Source organism: Centropristis striata, chromosome 22 (genome assembly GCF_030273125.1).
Source record: "Centropristis striata isolate RG_2023a ecotype Rhode Island chromosome 22, C.striata_1.0, whole genome shotgun sequence".
Lineage (NCBI taxonomy): Eukaryota > Metazoa > Chordata > Actinopteri > Perciformes > Serranidae > Centropristis > Centropristis striata.
The window spans coordinates 21,944,885-21,959,094 of record NC_081538.1 but is presented as its reverse complement, the minus strand read 5'-3'; the positions used below and the strand labels follow the sequence as shown (position 1 = coordinate 21,959,094).

At 35.5% G+C, this 14,210-nt stretch overlaps 2 protein-coding genes across 2 annotated transcripts in view; both read left to right on the top strand.

The window, feature by feature from the left end:
* The window catches only part of fgd6 (FYVE, RhoGEF and PH domain containing 6), a 32,587-nt gene extending 23,037 nt beyond the window's left edge, over positions 1-9,550 (top strand). Inside the window, exons 9-21 of the mRNA XM_059325902.1 lie at positions 78-128; positions 214-272; positions 358-429; positions 1,088-1,156; positions 1,295-1,378; positions 1,755-1,834; positions 1,947-2,049; positions 3,112-3,255; positions 3,355-3,457; positions 4,875-4,969; positions 5,060-5,188; positions 5,277-5,425; positions 6,230-9,550. Of these exons, the coding sequence (XP_059181885.1) occupies positions 78-128; positions 214-272; positions 358-429; positions 1,088-1,156; positions 1,295-1,378; positions 1,755-1,834; positions 1,947-2,049; positions 3,112-3,255; positions 3,355-3,457; positions 4,875-4,969; positions 5,060-5,188; positions 5,277-5,425; positions 6,230-6,272 (1,181 nt within the window). The 3' untranslated portion in view covers positions 6,273-9,550. The remainder of the gene's footprint in view (positions 1-77; positions 129-213; positions 273-357; positions 430-1,087; positions 1,157-1,294; positions 1,379-1,754; positions 1,835-1,946; positions 2,050-3,111; positions 3,256-3,354; positions 3,458-4,874; positions 4,970-5,059; positions 5,189-5,276; positions 5,426-6,229) is intronic.
* Positions 9,551-10,923: 1,373 nt separating this feature from the next.
* Positions 10,924-13,529, top strand: LOC131960636 (uncharacterized). The gene is made up of 2 exons (XM_059325896.1): positions 10,924-11,478; positions 12,108-13,529. The coding sequence occupies exons 1-2, from the start codon at positions 11,400-11,402 to the stop codon at positions 13,088-13,090; spliced, it is 1,062 nt and encodes a 353-aa protein (XP_059181879.1). The 5' UTR covers positions 10,924-11,399; the 3' UTR covers positions 13,091-13,529.
* Positions 13,530-14,210: the final 681 nt, after the last annotated feature.

Genomic DNA, 14,210 nt, shown 5'->3' with positions numbered 1-14,210 from the left:
GCTGCTGCACATTATCCACCTTTTGTTAAGAAATAAAACTGAAAAATAGAAATTGATTGAAACCTTTTTTTCCCCAGATTATCTGAAGAACCTCCCAGAGGACTCTGAGGATTATAAAGACACACAAGGTTAGACAATACTCATAATTATTGTATTGTGTACAGAAAGAATGTCTGTTGAAATACTAATGTTTTATCCTTTCTATCCGTGCAGCCGCCCTCAGCATCGTGAAAGAAGTGGCCAATCACGCTAATGATATTATGAAACAAGGGGTGAGGCATTATACCACACAGAGCTTTGAATGTTGCCGACTTTAGCCTCATGTTTCTCTTCAACTCTCTGATTTTGTTGTTTCAGGATAACTTTCAGAAGCTGATGCAGATTCAGTACAGTCTCAACGGTCACCATGAGATCGTTCAGCCGGGCAGGGTGAGTCTCAAAGGTTTTTTGCTAAATCAACAAAACCAAAGTTAAATTTCACACACATGTTGTATTTGTTTTTAAGATAATTTACACCTAACATTCCAATTTTATGATTTTATGCAGTAATTTATTTTTGTCATGCATGAAACAGAACATGCATTTCTTTGATAATTTATTCAACCAAAATAATAATAATAATAATAAAAATAAATCTATTAAATACAAATTAAAAAAGTCATTATTTAGCCACTGGACCTTACATATGGTAGCTGTTTTTTTTAATTTAGCCCATATAAGAAATAGAAAATAAACTCTTGTGTGTGTGTGTGTGTGGCAGAGGATAGATACAGGTTAAGTATTAAAAAAAAAGGGAGTAACAATTAAAAAAAAAAAGTTTTATTTTTTTTAAATTTATATTACTGACTGGAAATGTAGAGATGGATATATGTGTTTTTATTTGTACGTGTTTATATATAGAGACAGACAGAAGTAGACAGAGAGGTAGATTTATATTTATCATCCTTCTTTTGTCATATTTGTTGTTTAAAAAAAGGAAAAGTTATAATAAAATGTGTGTGAATATTTGGTTATATATCGATATATTAGATAATTTTTAAATGTAATTAATCTAGCCTATTTAGACTAAACCTGTCCATATTTGCAGGTGTTTCTGAAGGAGGGCACTCTCATGAAGCTGTCCAGGAAAGTGATGCAGCCTCGGGTGTTCTTTCTGGTGAGTGATAAATAAAAATCATGTGCTTTTACATTTCTCTTTCCCCTTCAAAATGGAGTTAATTTGAATATATGTTTCCATTTGTTGTGCCTCTATGCATCTGTTTTCTGAAGTTTCACTGTTTCTGTTTTTCTTCAGTTTAATGATGCGCTCATGTACACCACTCCGGTCCAGTCTGGCCAGTATAAACTCAACAGTGTCCTCTCTCTGGCTGGGATGAAGGTAAGAGACACAAAGTCATTTTTTTATTCTAATCCTTTACTTTCAATTTGTTTTAGATACTCACTTAGTATTTTCTCCATGTGCATTGGTTATTTCTATTCTTAATCACTATATTTCTTTTGTGTCTCATGTTAGAGGTTGTTCTTTATTTATTTTTAATATTTGAGTCCATATTGCCTTTTTTAATGGTTGTTTTTTGCTGTTTTTTATTCCCACTCCTATACATGTAGAAGTGTTCATCTGCACCAAAACAAGCAGTCCTGTGAATAATTGACTGAGTTTGCAGCAACAGTGTGAACATTGCTCATGCATTTTAAATGGTGCACAGTCTCTGGAGTTAATCTGTTATTTATTGGCTTCTGTGTGTGTTTTTTAGGTGAGTAAACCCAGCCAGGAGGCCTATCAGAATGAGCTGAACATCGAAAGCATTGAACGCTCGTTTATCCTGTCTGCCAGGTTAGCGCTCAGTCTTCATAACTCACAGTTACATTAAATATATTGTATGTTGAGCTGCAGACATTTATGCTTTTATTGTAGTTGGGAGTTTTGATGTATTTTGTGTTTGCAGCTCAGCTACAGAGAGAGACGAGTGGCTGGAGGCCATCGCGAAGGCCATCGACGATTACACAAAGAAGAAAATAACCTTCATATCAAGTCGGAGTCAGGAGGAGGTAAAACTATAAACCTGTGTGGTCGGGCTGCTCGATTGTGGCAAAAATCATAATTATTAATGATTATTTTGGTCAATATTAAGATTAGAATTACTTACTCTTAGAATCATGAATACTTTATTGATCTCTAGATGCAAATTTGGTTTCGCTTTTGGAAACATTGTGAATATTTTTTTTTTTTAAATACATGCAAAAAATAATTGAAAAAATTTAAAAATTTAAAATAAAATAACAATAATTACAATTAATATTAAGTAATTCAAAATAATATATAAAATATGCTTATATTATAAATAATAAAATAATCATAAATAGAATAAAAATAATTAACATCAACTATATTATTAATGTACTACCACAAGCTACTGAAACCTGAAAAAACCTATATAAGAAATATAAAAACATACACTCAACATCTTGGTAAACTATATTCAACATATTCCAGTCAATAACTCAACGAAGATTAGCAAAATTTATAGCCAAAATCTTAATTGAACCTTCAGTTCCCCCAGCTTTACTTTGTGAGTTTTTGGGGATAATTTCACCTTAACCCTCTGAATCTTGGGCTTTTATGTCTGTTAAAAAATCTGTTAAAAAATGTTTACCGTAGCATGTTGGTATCAGTTTTTTCAGTGCAACCTCACCTATATGTCCTGATAATTATTTTTTAACTTTGACTTACTTCATCCAAATTTTGAACCCAAAAGAAACTAAGGAAAACATAAAATCTGATGTTGAAAAATTATGTTTCGCACACAGAAATGTACATGTTGCAAACATGAACACAGGTTGCAAACATAACATATAACAGGTAAAATGAGGATCATATCTATTTATACTAAATATATTTGACATTATCTCTGGTTGTACTTGGCCGAATATCATCAAAAAAAAATCTCATATGGAGTTTCAAGCCAGAAATTTAGAGGGAAACTGATGGCAAGGCTCGACGTTGCTTCATTTTTATGTCTTCACATCATGAAGAAGTCATGTGCAGGTGGTTTCATGGACTCCAGAGGGTTAAATGCATCAATCTTAACCCTCTAATATGTCTCGACTCAGGCGGAGGGAGTTGTCGACACCGGTGCCCCGTTAGGTTCAAAGGCTCCCATCTGGATCCCGGACCTGAGGGCCACCATGTGCATGATCTGCACCTGCGAGTTCACTCTCACCTGGAGGAGGCATCACTGTCGCGCCTGTGGCAGGGTCAGTACCTCTGTGACCACCTCTACCCTACAACAACACACTGTTTAATGATGAAAGCTCTTCTCATCACAGCTATGTGTCTGTGTGTGTCTCTGACAGGTGGTGTGTCAGGCGTGCTCTGCCAATAAGTACTACCTGGAGTACTTGAAGAACCAGCCGGCACGAGTGTGTGATCACTGCTTTGCTAAACTGCAGGAGAACAGTAAGTAAACATTTCAGCCTCAGCATGTTTATAAAAACTAACAATAATTTATCCCACTAACGAGCATTTTCCGTGATATGTTATTTACTCCCGTGACATAGAGCTCAATATTCTAATTGGTATGTTGTGAGCAAGGTTATAGTTAATAGCAGGTTAATAGTGTGGGTTTTCTCATAAGTTTTTATTTTGTTCTGAATTTTTGTTTTCAAATTCAGTTAGTCAGTCAGTTAGTTTTAATTAGTTTTTAGAGTCAGTCTGCTATTTGTTGGGTATGAGATTCAAAAAGGTCACAATAAATTTTTTTCCTTTTATTATCCATCTCAGCCCCAATAAGGTTATTTACTCTTGCAGCTCAGGGTGTTCTGAATTTTGGTTTGAGTGAAGTCTCAATAAACATAATCACCAATGTGTTCCTGCATGTTCACTAACCAGCAATTGTTTGGTCGGAGCTAAAGTAATAGATTTCATATCAACCAAAAAGGATTATGTTTGGAAAAAAGTTGACATCAAGTTTTTATTTTTATTTCAGTTAACAAAAATGTTTTTTCAATTCTAGTTTTCATTATTTCGTTAGTTTTCGTAAATTATAATAACCTTGATTGTGAGCTGCCAATGGACAGAAAAATAATCAAAGCCTCTAAAATTTAGAGATTCACTGCTTTAATATCATATTAAACTGAATATATTTGTGGTTTGGGACTGACAAAACAAGACATTTTGGGACAATTTATAGACCGAGATTAATCGATTTTATCTAGAAAAGAAACTGTTGATGATTCAACAATATAAATAATGATGAGTTGCAGCTGTTACATGTTCATTCATTGCCATAAATACACACAATGCAGTTTATGTATTTATTTTAAGGTCTTTTAATTGCTATTTCAAGTCAAATAATCACACATAAAGTTGGATAGACACAATATAACCTCCAACTGAGCCATATCCTCATTATAGTATTATTGTACCTTTTTGTAATCAACAGAATGTATAAGGTCTTTAATCCATAACTTTAAGATTGGAGGAAACCTTTTCTCCTGGTTAAAAAAGATGCTCATTAGAGCACCAAATGTAGATTAATCCGCCACTGAGAATAGTCCCCAACAAATGCATTATTTCCTCCTATTTAAGAATTGTTTGTTTAAAAGCTTCAACTGTTAAAGCTTTAGTTATTGAGCCTTTTGTAAATAAGAAACAACATATTTGTGACCTGTTTGTAGATTTCAAGACAGAATGTATACAGAGATCGACTAATGCATGGTTGTTTTAACCTTTTTATGGAATTTGTTCAATATACTGACAATAACACAAATACAGAATATAATCAGACCTCTCCTTTAACATGAAATAGAGTATTTACTTGTGGCACAACCATTTGATTTTGGTCTATTTATTGATTTATTTTGTTTTTTTACAGGTGACCGCTGTGCCTCAACGTCAGTTTCTCCAATCAAGTCTGGAGCTTTCTCCTTCACCAGAAAACAGAAGAAGATTCCTGCTGCACTAAAAGAGGCAAGATACTTCATTTCAACACTTTATTTAAGTACATTTTGATGTATTTTTTTTGCAGTGAGTGTTATATTCCTCATGCTGTTTTTCCAGGTGTCCGCCAACACTGAGAACTCCTCCATGAGCGGCTACTTAAACAGGTCAAAGGGCAACAAGAAGCAGTGGAAGAGGCTGTGGTTCGTCATCAAGAATAAAGTCCTGTACACCTATGCTGCCAGCGAGGTACTCACACTGTTTTATTTGGTTGTTTTACTGAACTCTGTGTATCTTCTCATCCTTTTTGTGATTGAGTAATGATTCCTCCCTGCAGGACGTTGCAGCATTGGAGAGTCAGCCCCTGCTGGGTTTCTTCCTGAGGGAGGAGAAGAACGGGCCGGCTCAGAAGCTGCAGTTCAAGCTGTATCACAAAAACACGCTGTTCTACATCTTTAAAGCTGACGACATCCCCACCGCACAGAGGTATCTGCATTGAAAAGGCCTTTAAACGTGCATTATCTAATTTTCTGACACTAGGATTCGAATAACAAAAGACACAGCTTCTCCCGGTTAACATTGTCTTCAGTGTTCATGGTCAGGAGGTTTTTACCAAGAGACAAATTATCTGCAGACATCTCCTCTTCTCCAAAACAAACCGACCAGTTTATTCAAACCAGTAAAAACACCTAATAAAGAATTTTCAAGATAGAAATCATTGTTTCTCTGGTGCGGTTTAGTACACCAGTGGAGGGCTTGGAGCTGAGCTGCCACTAATGTTTACTCAGCTTGTTTCTCTAAAAACTAAAGATTCAGATGTCCATTGACTAAAATCCTTCATACGGTTCAACTTTTTAGTGAAAAAACAACCATGTTCTTTACAGTGTTGCAATGTGGCATAAAACTGGATAAAATGTCAATTTATGAAAACTTTTAGCAGACAACCACAACTCTGACACATGTGCAAAGAAGATAAGCATGTCTTTGATTAAAATTACAGTTTTCTCTGGTTGAAAATGGTTAGAAAAATTACATTTTCAGTTAGTTATTGTTTTTTTAAAAACTCTTGTTTTTATTTTTATTTCAGTTAACAAAAATGTTTTTTCAATTCTAGTTTTCGTTATTTCATTAGTTTTCGTTAACTATAATAATCTTGGTTGCAGTGCATCATCTATTTATGAGTGGTGATTTGCAGCCACAGTTCATTAATAATCATTTATTTGATTTCATGGACCTCATTTTAATGTATTAAGCTAAAAGCTACTTCTCTGTTTGTGTCTTTGTCTTCAGATGGATCGAAGCCTTCCAGGAGGCGATGATTCTCGAGCAGTGATTTGGTTTTGCAGCAGTGAAGTGACATGGCAGCCCCGGAGCCAGTTGATAGACAACTAACGACCGCTGCCTGACGTCAGGTCAGAGGTCACCAGCTCAGGAAGGACTCCGGACGGACTGTTTACTTCAAACGCCACGTTACTGTACGTGGAGGAAAACCAGACCGCTTTCCCCTTGAATAACTGGATTCTGTTTCTCTAAACATATTTTCTGCCGTCAGAAGCTCCTGATGCTCAACTGAGCTCAGAGTTTGTTGCAGCTGAGGGTCAAAGGTCAAGTCCAGAAGCATGTGTGTGGAAGTGAGGCAGAACAGTTGTGGGGAATTTTTAAAGCCCTCGGAAACCCTAGGAAGTCTGGGAATTTTTTTAACCTGCAAACGGATGAAGGAATTTATTTTTACCTGAAACAGACTATAAATAGTTCTCCACCTTCGTTCAAGCATGTCGATATTGGCGACACTTAGTAGTTTAAATCTACGGTGTCGATTTGTCAAAGCAAAATCTAAAGATGGATTTTTTTAAAAACACACACATATTCAAATTTTAAGATGTTTCACCTGAATCATGGATGCAAAGTTTCGCCAACGTCTTGTCCAAGAGTTTAATGATGCAACAAGGTGGGATTTTACTGTGAAAATCCAGCTTCTACAAAGAAACAGGAAGTTGATATTCTGCTCTTTAGGTTTATCTCTCTGGTTAAGAGATTTTACTTTTTGAAATTTAACACAAAACTTATAAACGATGGGTTAAAGAAACAACATCCTGGAGAAAACTGGAAATGTCATGAATAATGTAGATATTTTTCACACAAATGAAAGTGTATTTTTTTGCCTGTTTAGCCACATTAGAAATGGTTAATGGGTAAAACTGTGTATATGGACGTGAAAGAGCAACATTGACCTTTTTTATATCGAAAGCCAAGAGCTAATATTTATAAAAATAGGAAGATTTATTGTTTGAAAAAAGCACAGGCTGCCGCTTATTTTGGGAGTCAGGGTTTGTTATGAAATCAGTTATTCTTTTAAATTAAAAAGATAACTTCTTACAGAAAAGGGGATTTTTTTTATGGGCAAATACTGTGGAAAGTATACATGTACTATATTTCTAAGGAAATGCTCAAAAGAAAGAAGACATTTTTAATTTTGATGCTTGTATTTGCAGACATTGTGCCTTATATCTCCTGTCTTGAGATGAATAGCAATAATATAGGTGCTCTGTTTGATATTATATCATGAAATAAGGACAGATTTAAAGGGATAGTTTGGATTTTTGAAGTGGTGTTGTATGATGTACATATCCACAGTAAATGTGATCTATTTTTCTGTAAAAAAAATGTATTTTTACCGTTTTATACACAGCTCTTTCCAACAGGGAACTGAAGCTGTTATGTCCATCTTTTCTCTCTTCAAAGCCACCATACTCCTTTGACAAAAACACTAATTTTATCTTGTCTAATTATTCATCTAAGTTAATTAAACCACTAAAGTCACACAATTACACAAACAAACTAAATTATCGGTAGACAAGTGGTACGTTCTATTTAAATTTTTGTCTGGAATTTCAGAGTTTCCTATCTGCTGAAGACGAAAAATTTTCAGACAGAAAAATCAGGAGAAAATGAACTTTGTTCGAGGCCTGTCTCTAGCTGTTTTTCAAAAAAAGTAGAAGCAAAATTTTGACGTGTCATAAAAGAAAATGTGATTTAGAAATGCTTCCATCAACTGGTTTAGAGCAAATAAACAAAGCTGCATTAACGTGCTTTGGTCAGAAGATGGCAGTGTGATGTATTGCTAAAGGGCTAATCAGTCAATAAACAGTAGAAGAAGAAGAAGAGAAAAACAACAACAACAAGAAAAGAGGTTGTGATCTGAAAACTTTAGCCACCCACAAGAGAAAATGAAGTCTGTTGGAACAACAGAAACAGCTTTTTCTTCTTCTTTTTGGGATTTTCAAGCAGAACTTATCCGATAAAAAACATTTTTATCTCCAGTTTAGTTTAACCATTTCCCTAAAGGAGGAAAAACACCTCAAGTGAGCGTAAAAACTTTTATACCCTTTTTCTAAAAAGAAAATTCCTGCAAATCTTCAAAATTAGCATAGAAATTTGTTGATGGAAAGACTACTTCTGTCTCAGCAACTCGCTCTCGCCAGATCTCGCGAGAAAACATTGTTATCCAAACTTTGTCTAAAATCTTTAACGAAAGTCCGAGCTAACTGATTTAAATGTGACTTTTAGTTGCGTAATTATCTAATATCTGAAAAGAAAATATAAATAAATATAAATATTTTTGACTTTCACAATACTTTCAAACAAGTGGCAGGAGAAATGACTGCAGCAGTTATTTAATTTATGTTTCAGCTAAACAAAAGTCTGTTTAAATGTGCAGTAGCACTTTAAATATGACATCTACTGTCAGTAAAACACTGACTGTGGATAAGTACCTCATACAACCCTACTTTAAAAAATTCAAACTATCTCTTTAAGCAGCCGGTTTGTAGACTACTCACTTTTTAGCCAGGGAACACGAGGTTTGTAGTTTTAAAAACAGTAATTTTTCAGGTCTTCTCGGTTAGGTTGCCATATGTTGCACTACCCCGTTTCACAGTGGGAGAAACCCCAAATCCTGCTTCTTCTTCTTTTTTTTATTTTAGTGAAGGAATAAAACTGTTAATTCTGTCATAGCTCTTCGGCTGCTGTCGTCGTACAACATTTCATGTGTGCCTCATTCACTTTTGTGTTAGTGAGTTTATAAATCTGCTCGTCAGGAGCGGTCGTTTCTTCATGATTGTACATTAACAGTGTCCATTTGTAAACATTTGCTCTATCAGAGTTAGAGTCTCCTGTAAACAATGATTCTAAACTGTCAGGCAACAGTTTTTAATAAAATATATATAAATATATATCTCGTCCTCCTGTATTAATTTCCTGTTCTGCTTCAAAGGATGAAAAGCAGCGAGCTGCACAATCCACCGTCACAACTTTAATTACAGAGTGCAGACAGATACATGTGGTTAACAAACGTTTAACCCTCTGACCCCAACAAGCCGTTTCAGGGCTTTTTTTTTTGCTCTTTTTACATTTTACTCACTATATTTTTACTCACTTGTATTTTCCTGCAATATATAAGTCCTGCAGCTCTGTGGAAGCAGCACAATCATGTCTAGAAGTGTGAACCACTCAAAAATGTATTTTGTGCAGAATAACACAGTTCTAATGACATATATTATAAAAATGCTAAAAATGAAAGTTGAATTTCTATGATAAATTCTTTTTTTTAAATTGGATTAAAATGGAATTTATATGTACAACACTTTCCCAAGTGCCTACAAGTGTCATGAATATTTAAAAAAAATGGGTCTACACATGCTATAAATATTGAACTATTTTCATTTTTACAGCCTCTCCTGTCCTCTCCTCTCAGCTCTGTGTAAACAGATTTTTTTTTGTGTGAATATTTGTCACATGGTCGTTCGTCTCAGCAGAATCTGTCATGGCTTCACAGTGTTGCTGAGGAGCAGAATTTAATGTTTTCAACAGGATCTAGTTATTCCAAACGTTTTAGTTTTTGCATACATTTTAAATGAGACATGTAGAATAAAGTGATTTTAACAGAAATATCACAATTTTAAGCTTTGTTTTGATTATTTTTCTACCAGAAATCTTAACAACCTAATCATAACCATTAAAGGACATTCGCAAAGTTCCAATTCCGAGGAAAATGCCTGTTTTTACATTTTCTTTCTACTACAAACTGTATTTTTGGCGATCTTTCAAAGAAAATATGTGTTTAAATCTTGCCGGGATTGTGGGGGTTCAGAGGGTCATTTGCATTTGTGTGCATCTACTGTCTGGATCTTTCTTTGAGGAGGTGATTAAAGCTGTGGTTTGAGAGACGAGGCATTTTTAATGACTGACTCATCAAAGCTGGAGCTCTTAAATTTTACTTTATGCTCTATTTCCTCTTGTATCTCCCTGAGCTGCGACACTAGACCATAACATCCAGCCTCTCGGACAGAGGAGGGGTGTAGCCTGTTGACAAACTGTCCTTTAATTAAAAACAGAGTTCAAGTCTGTCCCGGTGGCACATCTGGTAGAGTGTGCACCATAGAGGCATTGTTCTGGTAAGCGGGCGGCCCGGGTTCAAATCCAATGCAGAGCCCTTTCCCATGTCTTCCCCTCTGTCTCCCCTTTCACTCTGCCTCTATCAATAAAGCCGAAAAATGGGGAAAAAAATAAAAAAAGATATTGCATTTAAGTTGCTGCAATCACAAAATTTAGACTTGCTTTTACTTCCAAATGTACTTTAACCAATGAATCAATTTTTAAAATAGTTGGCAATTAATCTAGTAGTTGACAACAGTTAGTTTCAGTTGAAAACTGTAAAATGACAACATATTCAGTGTTCAAACTTAAAAACTTTTGTACATCCTGAATTTTAAACATTCTGTTTCTGCAGGAAAAAATCAACTGAAATTGAGGCAGTCCGAAATATCTCTTCCCCGCACGCTAAAAAATCAATTAAAAAAACATTTTCAAATACATTTCTTTTGCACATTTTTCATATGAAAATCTGTACTTGGCATGAAGAGTAAATGGTCATGTTTAGGACAAAAAATACTAGGTTATGTTGAGAAAATATGTTTTTTTTTTAAAAGTACGTTACGACGGAAGTTATCGTAGTGACGTTGGCGTGGCTTATTTTGAAGTGGGCGTGTCACGTAGCGCGCGAAACTGCAGTTTAACTGTTTTCAGTTAGTCAGACAAACAATATTATATTAGTGACGTAGCTAGCTCTTAACCGTTACATTTTATTTCTGTTTATTTTTTGCATGAGTCAGTGTGTTTAATCCTGTACTGCTGTCTGTTGCTACAACAGTTCAGGGAAACTTATAGACGTTTTGTGTAAAACTTCAACAACCATGTACCTACGTGCCCTACGCCGTACGTGATGCCCTATACAGCCTATGGTGATGCACTCGTTGCCTGGTAACGAGGATAGGAAAGCACCGTGGCTTGTGGCCTTCAGGCTGGAACGTCCTGCTAACGAGTGTTCGATTACAAGAAGCCCACAAAACTGCACCCAGACCCGGAGCTCTCTCTGGGTCTTGACCGGGGAAAACCACCTTTAATGGTCCGTGATACGATGACCGAACCGGCTGATACCAGCAGCCACGTTAACCGTAATGAAGCCGTTAAAGATGGACCTCGTAAGTTAAACCACTTTTTCAGCATTTACCATTATTAGCTTCATGTTAAAACAACCGTAACGTTATCTTTATCATTCATGTGTCTTGTAAAATTCGTTTTACATGTTACTTTTATTAATCTTGCTTGCGTCATAAATATACAATTCATACAGATATTATCCCGTTAAAAATACATATAATACTAACAGAAACTGATATTTTACTTATCTGGAATAGTTCTAATTTCACAATGGATAATCTAATATAATAGCAAAATATTATATCCATAAAATAATTTGGCTAAAAATAGTGCATTCATTTATAATGTTGAAAGATACTGATTTAAAGATGTATTTAAATATTACTGGAAAAGCATGTTAGCATAAACAGCTGGTAAAACAAAAGGAGACAATATGCATTGATTGCTGTGGCTATAAGGGAATACTGTAAACCTTGGTGTTAAAATTGCATTCATAGCAACAATTTAGATGTGATGATAAAGGCTTGAAGAGCCTGGACATTTTTGGTTTAGGTACCTCGAAAAGTGCTTGTATTATACTCTTAAATAGCAGTATGAACCTTGTACAGTGCCATTTTAACCTACAGTCTATACTCTTCTTGTGTGTAACTCTGGCTGTTATGTTTGTCAGACTGCCTGGTGGTCTCCACTGCGACTGTCTCGGACGCAGACGCCACCTCAAGTGTTGCGCGCCCCCCTGACCCACAGCGGGAGCACCCTGTAGCACACGATCACGATTACTGCAGGATGGACGTCAGAATAGCTGTGTGTGAGGAGAAACGGCACTTCACACTTCGGACTGACTCGGACGCTTTGTTCTACACCGGCATGGCTCTAGAAACATTCAACATCCTTGTGTCGACACTGGAAGGACACGGTAGCTGTGCGTTTACTCTGCCTGTGCGTACTCAAGTTCTCATGACGCTCATGAAGCTAAAGACAAACTGTACGATGGGAGATCTCAGCAGACGGTTTATTACACCACGGAGCACGGCGATCAAGATAATCTCATACTGGATCGACAAACTGGAGGAAGTTTTGCGGCCTTTAATCCTGTGGCTTCCAAAAGAAACCATTCATGCAACCATGCCTGGCGCATTTAAAAAGGACTTTCCTAACACGACATGTATGGTAGACTTCAGCGAGAGCCGGTTAGAAAACCCCAAACACTCAGATTCACATCACACGGTGAAGTACCAGGTGGCTGTTGCCCCATGTGGACTCATCATGTTCATCTCTGCAGCATACGGAGGCCGATGTAGTGACAAACTCATAACGGAGGACTCTGGAATATTAGACTACTTAACTCCCAGAGATGAAGTCATGTTAGTTCAAGGCTCCAGCATCAAAGATTTGCTGCTAGAGAGAGACGTTATCCTGGTCATGCCCTCTTTCACAGAAAATCAGCGACAGCTAACGGAGGAACAGGTGACATGCAAGAGAAAAACTACCCAAGTAGGAGTTCATGTTAAAAGAGCAATCAGACGTTTGAAAACGTACAAAATATTATCGCAGGGTGTTTCCGTTACAATGGCTCCGAAAATCAACAAGATTCTGACTATATGTGCGGCTCTCGTCAATTTAAAGGAGGATCTCGTTCGTGATTCTCGTTAATTTATCATGTGATGACCACTGACAAGAACTTTATACAGAAGCATCAAAAGAAATGACATTCAAATCTACAATGGCTGTAAAATGAATGGGAACAAAACAGGTCGGGAGTTGTGGATATTATGTCAACAGTCTTTGTTGTTGATGATTTAATTTATTTTCTTACCTTTTTTTAAGTGATTGAAGTATGATGAAGGCACACCCCAACATTCTGGCTTTATTTATTTTTTCTATTTTGTATTTCAGTTTCTGTTTTTAATACCTCTGTTGTTGTTTTTTACTTTATTGGTCCTTATTTGCTTCTTCATTATCTCAGGTATTTCTACAACTGTGTTTTTTTATACCAGAAGGCTCTGATTGATATGAGAATGAGGACATTGTTTCTATGGACCTTGGTACTCAATAAACTCAATAAAAAGAGAATTAAAAAAAAGAAAATAAATTGTAATCACCTGTCATATTTACACAACATATTTTACATTTCATATACATTTACATTTGGATTTATTTAAACTCTTAAGAAGTTTTGTTGGGTGGATAAAGAAAATTATGTAACTAAACATTGTGAAGGTGTAAACCAACTAATTGTTTAATGGAGAAAATAATTTTAAGTTGCAGTAACTAGCTTGTAGAAATGCTGGGTTTCTACTCTAAATTCTCATGAATCTTTAGCAATAAAGCAATAAAAAAATAGATGTAAATACTTGTGTATTTTTTCTTCTTTTCATTCAGTGCACTGTGAATCTGAACATGAGAAACTACCTAATAGTTGATATAATGATAATTATGAGACCTACTTCAACCATAAAAGGGGTCAATTCAGAAATGAATAAAGTGATGCTTTTTTCAAATATATTATGCAAAATGTCAACAAACTGGGAGGTTGTAAACTAACAATTAAAAACAGAACTACATGTAAGAAAGCAGAAAAATATGAATGTTTTATTTGGGGGTGAACTGTCCCTTCAAGAGTGTCTCAATCACATAAATAACATTGGCTGGTATATATGATCAAGTTTTGAACTTTAAATGTATATGAGCAGTAGTTTAATACTATTTATATCATCCATATTATCAGTAATTCTGATACATACACATTTTTTCTATATCGTCACACTGTTAA

What these genes read in the sequence shown, in the direction of transcription:
- LOC131960636 (XM_059325896.1), top strand. Translation starts at nt 11,400, where the DNA reads ATGGTCCGTGATACGATGACCGAACCGGCTGATACCAGCAGCCACGTT. An exon ending in AGCCGTTAAAGATGGACCTC is followed by an intron (nt 11,479 to 12,107) that starts GTAAGTTAAACC and finishes TATGTTTGTCAG; the next exon opens with ACTGCCTGGTGGTCTCCACT.